The sequence below is a fragment of the Camelus ferus genome, chromosome 12 (genome assembly GCF_009834535.1).
Source record: "Camelus ferus isolate YT-003-E chromosome 12, BCGSAC_Cfer_1.0, whole genome shotgun sequence".
Taxonomy (NCBI): domain Eukaryota; kingdom Metazoa; phylum Chordata; class Mammalia; order Artiodactyla; family Camelidae; genus Camelus; species Camelus ferus.
Genome location: NC_045707.1, coordinates 36,480,361 through 36,493,027, shown reverse-complemented (window position 1 = coordinate 36,493,027; position 12,667 = coordinate 36,480,361). Strand labels below are relative to the sequence as shown.

Below are 12,667 nucleotides of genomic sequence, written 5' to 3'. Positions count from 1 at the left end.
CTATTCCATAGCAAAACAGGTAAAATGTTAATTGAGAGGCAAGGAAATGTTAACTTGCTTCTCTAGACTCAACAAAAGACCATAGAGAGGAGATAGTTAAAATGTCAGAGTTTGGAAATTGAAATTGTAAGTGGGAGGACCAATCAGAACAGAAATAATGAAAGATATTTAGGATTTAAAGGATTCTCTCTCATACACATACATACACACAACTGTAGAAGGAATATTTAGTTTTAGATTGGTATTCCCTTAAAGAAAAAATCTTTTAAGTGTTCATCTTTTCCTAGGTCTGCCAGTTGAGGGCTCTGAATACACCATCTAAAAGCCCCATCTATTGCAGCTACACACTGGAAACACGAGGGAGCCTCTGTGCCCTTTATGTGTTGCGTCTGGTTAATGGACTGGTTTGACTTGCTTGTCACCCAGCCTTCCAATGTGTCTCCAACCAAATCAAAAGTGCCTTCTATTCCAGTCTCAGTATTAGACTGAAACTGAATCTAATCAGCGACTGCTTTGGTGTGGTTAGGAAGCAGCCCACTTGCTGTCTAGGGTAAAGAAAAACATGCGATGCATGTGCAATTGCTCTTGGGTCACGAGCTATTCCTCCAGCATAATTAAGTTACTGCTTGTGTCTGCAAGGCTGGCACTGTGACTCTAACCTGCATCCTTTCACCAATTCTAAGCACACAAAACCAAGTGAGCCACCAACCTGTTCTATGAAGTTGAATGAAGCACAAGAGCTGGGAGAGGCGGGGTTCTGAAAGGACACTGTGCCTGTGTGGTGGCTCAAGCTGAGCTCTGCTGTTCGGAGAGCTCCGCTGTGGTCCACTGGGTGGTGTGCGGTCTGGATGGGACCCCTGGGTCCTGGTCTCTGTTGGACAAGCTTTGGTACTGTCCTGGTCTGCTCACCATACCTCCTGACTGATCCTGACAATGGCACCTCATCCCTTCGGCTCCCAGCCATGGCGGCCCCATGGTCAGCTCACCTCTGTGGGGTCCATGCTCACCACGGGGGAGTCTCATGGCCCCTGCTTCTGCTTGTTCCATAGGTTTAAAGAAAGGCTACAGATTTTCTTCAGCTTCTTATCTCATTTTATTAATCTCTCTGTTGATTTGATTCTATTGATTCTGTTCCTGGGCAAGTGACTTCCTCACATTGATACTCTTAGCCTTGACTCGACGCTTTGTTTACATTTGTTAATATCATAGGTTTCTAGGAGGGCCAACCTAATGCACACCGTGCACACCTACTGTGTGCCAAGCAATGTGCACTGTGCTGTGCCCACATAGCTTGTTCACAAGGTGCCTGCACCTGCTTGCTTTCCCCTCCAGCTCCTTTCACAGCAAATTCAGATGAAAACTTCCAGAAGGTGGTTAATGTCCAGGCTTATGGGATTTGCTACTGTATTTGTTACCATGGGAGTGAAGGCCCATTACCCTTGAAATTTTGGAAAGGTAAAGCTAACTGCCCCATCAGCAGGGACTGAACTAGGAAGCAGTGTGGTAATGATGAAGAGAACACAGAGGATTGATGAAAGAGAAAGGGTATGTATATTCCAGTGTCCCTTGAAAGCTGATTTTACATTAAATTACAGTACCCTTTTATCATGCTGATAGGAAGAAGAGCTGTAAGAAGATATTTTCCCTGGCTGGTAGAGGTGTTCACAGAGGTTGCGTTTTAAATTCCGTTCACTGAACTACATGTTAGCATAAACCAAGTGGATCTTTGTTGTTTCAGCCTCACCAAGTCAGCTTGGAGGGAAAACGCTAGCCTTTTTTGGGGTCAAAATTGTGAAACAAAGCAAAAAATAAACAACCTTTCAGAATCTCTACAGAGTGACTCCCCTCCCCTCTTCTTTTTGTTCTTTCCCATTGAAAAACGTCACAATTATGAACGGGTTAAATACCTGGAGGGAACATGTACTAGCCTATGTGAGGAAACAGTCCATTTGGGGGGGTTAACGGTCTCCAAAAGACCAGTTCTTGGTCTTTACATTCACACACAGACCAATGGGAAAATGCATCTCAATGTGTTCGTTGTCAACTTGTCTTATGTCATGGATCGTCTGTGCATGGTTATAAAAGCCAGGGTGCCTCCTGGCCTGATGTAGGAGTTTGCGCTATTGTACTGGAATATCTGGGAAATACGGTTTGAATGCTGGGATGTTTTTAGGGACAAGGGACAGAATATAGGAAAGTAGGAAAATTGAAGCCATGTAATCATTGTTTACGGAGCCACTAGTTTTACTCACCAAAGGAGGGAGCCCTGGCTGTAATGCTTCCACACCAGGACTGCTTCTCATGCAGCAGCCTTCCCACACCGCTCAGCCCGGGGCTGCTTGTCTAGCTTATCACCACTTCGTTGTGTGTTCTGGGGCTGTATTTTGTTACTGAGAATCGGGAGAGTTTGATTTCTTCTTCCAATCTTAATTTCCAGTGTAGAGGAGTGACGATTGCCTCACGTATTTTTCCGTGTTCTTCATTTCCTAAAATGTCTGGCTTTGTGGTGTTACACCCTGCCCTACAAGTTTTCTTCACTCTTTTATTCAGAATATAGCTCCAGGCCAGGGACACTTTCATTTTTACCCCCTTTTCTCCTTTCCCTGTGAACAGTGAGGGGAAGACATGTCTCAAGTTGCACAGCGGGCTATAAGGGGCTAGCATGGCTATGTTCTAACAACCTGGGCTCTTTCTGGAAACAGGAGTCTGGTTCTGGCACCTACCACTGTTTCTAGCACTAGGTGCTTGGTGATTTGGGACACCCCTGCACCCCATCTGATCATGAGAGGAGTCTAATGTTGGGGAAAGAGCACTGGAAAGGGACTCAGGGCTATGTTTTCCAGTTCTGCAGTTAAGTTGGTCAAATAAGTGTGAGTTAAACAAAATTAAAGCTAATTTCTTTACTGTGGAATTTCTAAGAGCCTTTGACATGCACTATCAATCTAAAAAAATTAAATATAAACAGTGTTTCCTAAACACATTTGACCAGGGTACCCTTTTATAACTGAGTAACCTATCAATGCCTTGCTGTACACAGTCTGAGAAGCGCCGAGCTGGAAGTTACTATCACTGCACTTTCTGATCCTGTGTCATCAATCTCCTTGTCTCTGGTTTCTCATATATCCTTGAGGAGGAAACTGCATTCCTGGTGAGAATTCAGAGAGACCACATGGCGGTATAACACGGAATGGGTCGAGGAGCCCTAACCTAACTCCTTCCTTGGGAAGTTGAAGGCATCTTCCTCCTCTGGGGTCTAGTAATGATTCCTAAAAGAACCTGGGGTCTGCTCTTGGCTGTCCAATTTAGGAGAGCACTCTGGGTGTGAGCAGCACTGCAAAGTCTCCCCTCTGTTTCAGTTGTGTTCTGAAAGGACCCGCGTGTCACACAGGATCTGGATTCTTTCCATGGCCCTCAAGATCCACCGGTGGCGGGTGTGACGGGGCAGCTGCCTGCATGGTCTGCGGGGCTGTCTCTTGAGCCTGGATGTTACTAGCAAGGGTAGGCGGTAGGTTCCACTGGATGGGCTTTTCTCCTCTTGTTTGCAAAACACTGTCAGAAGGTTATTGCCTCCTGCATTGCTGAGGTCCTACTACAGTGTCTGCATTTGATGGAGGTGGGGTAAGGCTCAGAGGGGGCCTTTCCCAAAGGCAAGCAAAACACTACAAAGAAATGTCAAAACTAGCCACACACAGGCATCTCACTTGGTTATCTGAGGCAGGAAAGCAAGCATCTGGGGGCAGGTTGACGTGATGCCCACTTTGAGGCCCACCACTCAGTCAGACACTGCTGGAATGTCATGGCAAAGGGAAGTGGGAAAGTTCCTGGATCAAAGGCATTTAGAAAGTATTTTCTCAGGCCCTCCATTCTGTTCCCATCCGGAACCAAGGCTGAGATGGAAGATGGTGCAGGAGAGGTGGGGAGGGTAACAGAGCACTCCCTTCCCAGCCTGGGCAGCATTAGTCAGAGAACAGGCTGGCGAAAGACTTCCTCAGGTTGCGGATGGTTTCAGCCTTGGCCTCGTCTTCGCTTGGGGTCCCACGCTGGGAGGTGTCAGATGTGCTGAGGCTGTTAGTCAGGGACTGGGATTTGCTGAAACAGAAAGGCAAGGGGGTTGGGGGGGACAAGGCCTGGACTCCCCAGGAAAGGACCTGCAGAGGCGAGCCTGGAATCCAGCTGGGTGAGCCCCGTCACTGCAAGGATATTAAGACCAGAAACCAGGGCCTCCTTTCCCTCATGGGTGAAATGGAGGGTTGGTCTAGCCCACCCTTAGGCCTCTTCTAGCTCTGACATTCCTGGGATTCAATTCCAGCTCTTCCCTGAAGACTTTATTGCCAGTTTCGGAACTCCCAGGGTACGTACTGTTTGAACAGCAGTGTCTGAACATTCGTGCCATCCTAATGCTAGGTGACAGAGCTGTAGAGATGAATAAGGTTCAGGCCCTGCCTTCAAGGGGCTCACAGTCTAGTGGAGGTGAAAGACATAGGAAGATGCCATATAAATGTCACAAATTTCAGAGATCCACACATGGTCTTGTCTTCACATTAAAAAACTGAAATCTCTTCAAAGCAGGGACTATCTTTTACTCCTTGCTTATTCCACCTGGGGTGTTATCCAGGACTAAGTTCAGAGTAAGCCATTGGATAAATAGCTGCTGACTTGAATTGAACCAAATAATACGGTAGAGCAACAACCCAGGAGATTCAAGTATTTTTAGCTAGATTACTATAAGGTCAGTGTCCAAACCTGGCTTATGTCCCAAAGCCCTGGTCTGTCCTGTGATTAGCTGGGCTGTATCTTTCCACAGGTGAGAGGCTGTCACAGATACACCTGTATACTGCCAGCAGCATTCTAAGCACTAACTGTGCATGAACTCATTTTAATTCTTACAATAACCCTGTGGGGTAAGTACTATTGTCCCCATTTTGCAGGTGAAGAAGTTTAAGCACAAAGAGGTTAAGTAACTTTTCTGAAGTCATGCAACTTTTACGCAGCAGAGATGAAACTGAACCCAACTGTTCTAGAATCTCTGCTGTCAACCACTATACCTACTGCTGGAGGACCACTTGCTAATATCTATAAAACTAAAAATGCATTTATCCCTTGATCCAACAACACATTTCAGGTATTTTCTATACAGTTGATCCTGCACACATAAGAAACAGCATGTTTTTTCAAGGCTATTCACTGCAGACTTCTTTGTAAGAGCAAACCAAATTTCTGTTTATGATGGATTAGTTAGATAAGCTGTAGTATAACTATACAGTGGAATACTATACAGCTGTGAAAAGGAGAAATGTCAATGAACTGAGTGGAAGAGCTCCAGGACTTACTGTTAAATATAAAAGTAAGGAGTAGAATGGTATAGATAGAACTACTGACTGTGTAAATAAATGGGAACATATATTTTTGTATTTGCATGAGGAAACACTGGAGGAACAGCCAAGGAACTAATAAAAGTGGTCACCTCTGGGGAGCAGGGGGGCAGGAAAGCACTGGATGGGAATGAAGTAGGAGTAAGGTTTTTCAAGAAAAACATCAGTATCTTTTAGATCTTTGAACCATGTGAATGTACTACCTATTCAGAAAAATTATGGTTAGCATAACCCATGGGCTGGATGTCCTCTGTTCAATTCTAGCTCTTGTACTTTCTAACAGTGGAAACTTTGGCAAGTTATTAATCTCTTTCTCTGTTTACTCATCTGTAAAATGGGGATAATAATAGTTATTAACTCCTAAGCTTGTGAGAATTAAAAACAAATCAACCAGGTAAAGTGCTTGGTACGCAGTAAGTAGACAATAGATGCTTGTGATGAAATTACGATTATTAATATTAGTGTTTGGAGTTGAAGGAAGGGAGAAGCTTTCCAAAGAAAACACATTTGGGATCTCTCTTTCTGACCTCAAACCAAGAGATGGGCTTGGGAGGAAATAGGAAAGAGGATGTGTATGTGTATCAGGATGGATTTTTTACAAAATGGCAGCAACCCTTCCTCCTGTCCCTGTTGTGTAGCCTTTTACAATGTGACTTTGCAGGTCCTCCTATCAAGAGTCTATTTCCCTGGCAATAAGAACATACATATCAATAATTACCTTAAATGTAAATGGAATAAATGCTCCAACCAAAGACATAGACTGGCTGAATGGATACAAAAACAAGACCCATATATATGTTGCCTACAAGAGACACACTTCAGAGCTAAAGACACATGCACACTGAAAGTAAGGGGATGGAAAAAGATTATTTCATGCAGACAGAAACCAAAAGCAAGCTGAAGTAGCACTTGTATTAGACAAAATAGATTTTAAAATAAAGTATCTATTTCCCCACCTCTTGTTTCTGGGCTTCACCATGGAACTTGTTTTACCAAAAGCATGTGATGGGATGAAATGACATTGTGCGGCTTCTAAGGCTGGAACTGAAGAGGCCTTGAAGCTTCCACTTTTGCCCTTTTGGAATGTAATTCTACCATATGATGAAGCTGAGCCCAGCCTACTGGAGGATGAAGCGCAAGGAGAGACAGAGGCACAGCTGACAGGCAACACCAAAAACTAGATGTGTGTAGGAGGCCCTCTTGGACCATCTGACCCCATTTAAGCTGCCGGGTGACTACAGCCATATGAGTGATCCCAGTAGAGTTGGGTTGCTAGATTTAGTAAGTAAAAATACTGGATACCCAGTTAAATTTGAAATTCAGATGAAAAACAAATACTTTTTTAGTATAAGTATATCCCATACAATATTTGAGGGCATACTTATACTCAAAATTATTCACTGTTTATCTGAAATTCAAATCCAACTAGGCATCATGTATTTTATCTGGCAGCTCTACAGGAGAGACCAGCAGAAGATTCTTCCCAGCTGAGCCAAACTCAGAACAAATTACTGAACCAAAGAATTATGAACAAAGAAAATCATTATTTTCTTAAGCCACTAATTTTAGGGTAGTTTGTTATGCAGCAAGAGATAATCGATACATGTATGTATGAAGGATCACAGTGGGGCCTAATCTATGCTCTCATCTTGCTGGGCCCTGCCTGCCATCCACGTTCCATCCTCTAGGCCTCCTTCTACCCATTTAAATTCTGAGTGAGGCCTCAGGGGGTCTTCCTCTGGCTCTGAGTTCCTGAGCCAGAGTCAGCCCAGCTCCGCCCACACCCCAAGTCCACCCCATACCCTTCCCAATTTCCAAAGCACTTACTTGAGATGGGGGTGGGGTGGTGCTGGCTTCTTGGACTCTTCACTTTGTTGGGAAGTGCTGCGGCCCTGCACAGGTGGCCGGGGCTGTGAGGTAAGGGTGGTGCCCGGCTTGGAGGCCTGGTTTGGAGAGCTGCCTCCAGATGCCCGGGATAGCTGTGGAGAGCCTGGTGATCTCTGCTGCTGTGGAGATCCAGATGAGGGGCTCAGGGGCTGCTGGCCTTGTGGGGAGAGCCTCTGTTGGGAGGGGCTTCCAGATCTTGGGGGCTGAGGAGACTGAGCTTGGCGAGGGCCCCCTACAGGGAGAAAAAATTATTACATTCAAAATTCTTTCAGGATAAATATGGCTGTGCACAAATAACACTTCAAGGATGTTCATTAGAGTGTTCTTTAATAACAGAAAAACTGAAAACAATACAAATGCCTAACCATAGGGGAACTGATTAGGAGCATTAAGATACATTCACATAATGGAATATACCATGGTCATCACATATGATATGGCAGAATAATATTACATGACCTGGGATATTGTTGATAATATATGTTAAATGTATACTATTACTTATGAAACAGTATTTACAGTTTAATTCCATTTTGGCATATATATATATACATACATACACACACACATATAAAAATCTATATAAAAAAGAAAGACTGGAAGGTTATACATTAAAACCAGTGTGTCAAACTTTAATGGCATATGAATCACAGGGGCATCTTGTCCAAATAAAGATTCTGATACAGTAGGTCCAAAGTGGTGTTTTGGATTGAATTGTGTCCCCTCACAAAATTTATATGTTGGGGTCTTAAACCCTGGTGTAACTGTATTTGGAAATAGGGCCTTTATAGGAGGTAATTATTGTTAAATGGTGTCATAAATGTGGGGCCTTAATCCGATTGGACTGGTGTCCTTATAAGAAGTGAGAGAGACCAGGGACCTGCACACACAGAGGAAAGGCCACGTGAAGATACAGCGAGAAGGGGCTGTCTGCAAGCCATGCAGAGAAATTTCAATCCTGCTGGCACCTTGATCTTGGGTTTCCAGCCTCCAGGGCCATGAGAAAAATAAATGTCTGTTACTGAAGCCCCTTGGTCTATGGTATTTAGTCATGGCAGCCTAGCAGACTAACACAGGTGGGTTCTGCATTACTAACAAGCTCCCAGGTGATGTTTCTGCTTTCCATGCTCTGAGGAATGTGGCACCGAGCAATGGTTACTAAAGTGGTGGGATTGTGAGGGATTTAAATTTGCTTCCTTTTGCTCACTGATGTTTTCCACAATGAAGACATACTACCTTTGAAACAATGAAGATAATTACTCCTTACTTTTGAATAGCTCTGTAAACTTCGGAGAACTTTTAAAAGCAATATATCATTTGATTTAGAAAGAGGCCAGTAGGGAAGATACCTTTGTTCTCATCATATCGAAGTGGAAACAGACTCGCTATGGTTTCACAGCTGGAAGGGGTAACCACAGAAAGCCCACAGAAGAGCTTGGCTTCACCCTGTTGCTGCACGGAGCACACAGGTGTTCACCTACAAGCCAAGAGGCATCACTAGCTTGGGGACATTTTGGCCGCACAGAAATGACTTTGAGTGGAATTCCAAGGCCCCAAGTAAGCAAGGTACACTCTCCTCACCCTTGAACTCTGGTATCAGGACTGCTGATTGGGAAATGTATTTTGCCAAAGCAGACTAGCTGCCTGCTGGTCTCCTCTCCAGGATAAACCGGCTCCTGGGAGAGTGGGATGCACCATGGTTATTCTCACCATGCTTTGTTGAGAGGATAAGAGACTGAGAGGTAAAAAGGGTTGGGGCCCATCTCAGAGCCCTTTCATAATGTGGCTTCCATTCATGTGAGCTCCACAAATATCTACTGTGTCCTATTATGTCCTGGCCTTGGGCTGGGCATCCTCACAGCTCTGTCAGTTAAGCATTATTATCATCCCCATTTTTACAAAGAAACTCAGTCCCAGATATACTGTGACTTACTCGAACAGTCACTTCTAATAAGGTGAAGAGCCTAGGTTCAAACCTACGTCTCTCTGACTCAAAGCTCTGTTTTCTTTTGTTCTTCTTTTTTCTTTCTTTTACTATATCACACAAGGCAGCAGCATCTTTGTGCAAATTGAGAAAGGTGCTTTCCTCCTGTGGCGGCAGCTCTGAGCCAGGTGCAAAGGGAGCAAGGGCTAGATTTCAGCCGACTTCCCCCTCAGACAACCTTAGCTGGGCCCTCTGCAGATGACACAACTTGTGTGTCTGGTGGCCCTGACACCGAACTGGTACCATAGCCCCAGCTCCTGACTCAAGCCTTGCTGTTAACTTGCTATGTGACCACGGGTAAGTCACTTCTTCTCTCTGGGCTTCTGGGCTCTCATTTGTAGAATGAGGTTGTTGGAGTATACATCAAACATCCCTCCCAATTTGAATATTATTGTGAGTCTATGCAACACTTTCCAGGTTGGATTGAACTGTAGCACCAATTAGCAACTGCTTGCACGTGGCTTGATTCATCCTTTACCTCTTTCATGACTATATGTCCCAGTAGACTGGAGAACCCACTGACTGCAAAATTCAAACACCAATAGGGCCAGGCAGATACACATGTAAATAAAGCAGGTGAGTGTCAGAAAAATCATGTGGCTTTCAAAATTTTCCCACTTGAGATACACAGTTCAGAGACCTATCTCTCTAAAGAGGTACACGCATAAAGAAACTGGCCATTGACATTGTGTCACTGTTTAAGTGACAAGAGGGAGGAGTAGGGCCTGAAGCAAATAGAGGAGTCCTTGCCCTGTCCAAGGGAGCAGCTGTTACTAAATGTCAGCAAGCAGTTGCTACGTAGCAATGCAGGCCCATTGTTTCTAGAGCTCCTGCTCTACCAGGAGATGCTGGAAATCTAGATATTTATGTATAAGCTTTTGATTGATTGATTGATTTATAGCTTTTGATTTTTAAATGTTGGTTTACTTTTTTATTTTTGAAACCCCCTATAGGTCCAAAAACCCATGTTTTCTACTTTTATCTTAAATCTCCCTTCCTTCCCCCTCTGCCTCCCAAGGCTGATAATATCTTGAAAAATCTGGATGCTCATTCATTCACTTATTAACTATGTGTTCAGCACCTATTACACAGCTAGGATTCATCAAGAGACACTAGTTATTTCTTTCAGCTTTTTGGCAAAGCAAACAATTTAGTATTTTTTGTTTGAGCACATATAAAAAATATTAACTCATATGTGGAAAGTATTTGCCTAAGCACAGGATTAGTGCTAAAAAATGATGAGGTTCATTAAAAGAAAACTTTACTTTTACTGAGTTAAAAATGAGTAGTGAGTTCAAAAAACAAGTTAATGTGACCTTATTATTTTGGGAACTCAAAGAAAGCATTGTGTTTTAATTAGCCTTGTTATTTTTAATCTGAATATAAATTCAGTGAGCATTTTCTTTAATTATCTTAATTGGTTTTAAATTGATTGTTTTTCAACTCAATAAAAGTGTGTTTAGCCTCATGTCCCTTAAAATAATATCTCTTTATCAAGTGTGTCTCTACTCTGGGCCAGAGAGGAAACGGGAATACAGTAGCTCTCTGTTTTAAAAGTACTCTTTTAAATGTGGTTTAGAAAGTAAGTCCTGGGACAGAGTGGGAAAGGAGAGGGTAGGGCAGAGGCAAAGCCAGAGCCTGGCAGGGTGATGAATAAGTCGTTTTTGAATATTTATAATTACAGAATTATCGCCAGGCAGGAGGGCAGTAGGGCTACAGTAGTCATGAGGATTGTTAATGATGACAAACATTAAGAACAACATGTATATTATAATTGTTAGCAAGACACAAATTATTAATAGTGAGTTTTTAATAGTGAAGGTTATGTAAATATTATTAACAGTAAATCACCAGTAGTAAGAGCTAGCACCTACCACGCACGCTACCTCCACGCCCTGACACCTAGCTAATTGCTTCACTGCATTATCTCACGGGCAGCTGCCCATAACTAAACAGGGCAGCTGTTATTTCCTCCTTTATCAGAGGGAAAACTGAGGCTCTGAGAAATGATGTAACTGCCTAAAACTGCCAAGGTATGGAACATGGAAGTGGATTCAAACACGTGTGTGTCTGCCTGAAGAAGATAGCAGTGTTCCCTGGTACACAGTTGTATAGGTCATGCAACTTCTCTTTTCTTAGAGCTTTCTGCTTTCCCAAGAAGAGAAGCATAGACGAGAAAGATGAATGGGTTGTTTTATCTAAGACCTGTTGAAGAGGAAGCCATTTAGTGCCCAAGGTCGATTTTCCCAAGAAGCAATGAATCTGTTACTTTGATAAAAGCGACTGGGGAGGCCGCAGCATGTTATTAATGCTTTCTTTCTGATAGGTCTTAAAGCAGATCCTTAAAAGATCACCGTGCAAATGCCTGGACTGGCTTCTTGATGTGACGCTGCCCTGAGGATCCAAGCTGGCACTAGAGCAGTGAGTGTGCCCGGGATGTTCTGACTGTGGGGCCGATTTTCTCCCCAGGCCCGAGCGTGAGAACACCCGACCTGCTGGTGTCCTGAGAGAAGGTTAGTTATTGCCTCGAGTTCTTTTCATCTTGTCATCACTGATTTATCCATTCTCTAATAAATGGTGGCATTTACGTAGTAATACTATTTTTTTTGAGGAACAATTTCAATTGACAAGTTTACGTATAACGATCCATTTTTCTTTCTCACTCTAACCGGTTGGCTCATAAATCTATAATCAGGCACTACTAGCGGTTGGGAAACAGACACTTTGTAGAAGATCCTAAAGGCCAGACTTGTAAACCTGCCATTTTCTTTTGCTTCCTTGGACAAAGCCTAAGCCTCCACTTCTGTAAAAAGGAAATACTGTTGTTTTCACTGTTGACAAGTTGGGAGGCTGAAAATGAGAAAATAAACGGGAAGTCCCTAGCACAGTGCCTGGCACGTATTAGGCACTTAATATATTTGCTTTCAGTCTTCCTTTCCTCCTTTCCTGACTTTAAAGGGGTGACAAACCTCACAGTCTCATTCATTCTGCATATAGAGTGAGTACACATATGTGGGGATAAAGTATTAAGATGGAGTTTTCCAGAGTGCCTCCTGGAAGTCACATGCAGATCCCTCAGTGCATTTTAGCATCCTTGCTGGATGTTTTCTCTCGGTGGGTGGCTCCTTGTGGGTCCTACCTTGCGTGGGTGGGCGTGGCTGGGACTGTCCCAGCGGAGGCCCCAGCTGGGGCCTGCCCGGGGGATTTTGCTGGTTTAGTCTGAGGAGCCTAGAGCAGGAGAAGAGAGAAGAAGCCTGTTGTGATCACCACACCACTTACTTTCTGGGTGGGAGGGCAGGATTTATCAACATCAGTTCATTATTAAGGTAAAACTTACATGATGTGCACAACTCTTCAGTGTATAGCACAGTGAATTTTTACACGTGGATACACCTATGTAACCACCACAAATATCAAGACAGAG

At 43.7% G+C, this 12,667-nt stretch overlaps 1 protein-coding gene across 1 annotated transcript in view; it reads right to left on the bottom strand.

Moving 5' to 3' along the window:
* Window positions 1–1,074: 1,074 nt before the first annotated feature.
* The window catches only part of SYN3 (synapsin III), a 444,384-nt gene continuing 432,791 nt past the window's right edge, over window positions 1,075–12,667 (bottom strand). Inside the window, 4 exon segments of the mRNA XM_032493378.1 lie at window positions 1,075–4,089; window positions 7,200–7,491; window positions 12,383–12,431; window positions 12,433–12,471. Coding sequence (XP_032349269.1) covers window positions 3,957–4,089; window positions 7,200–7,491; window positions 12,383–12,431; window positions 12,433–12,471 — 513 coding nt within the window. The 3' untranslated portion in view covers window positions 1,075–3,956.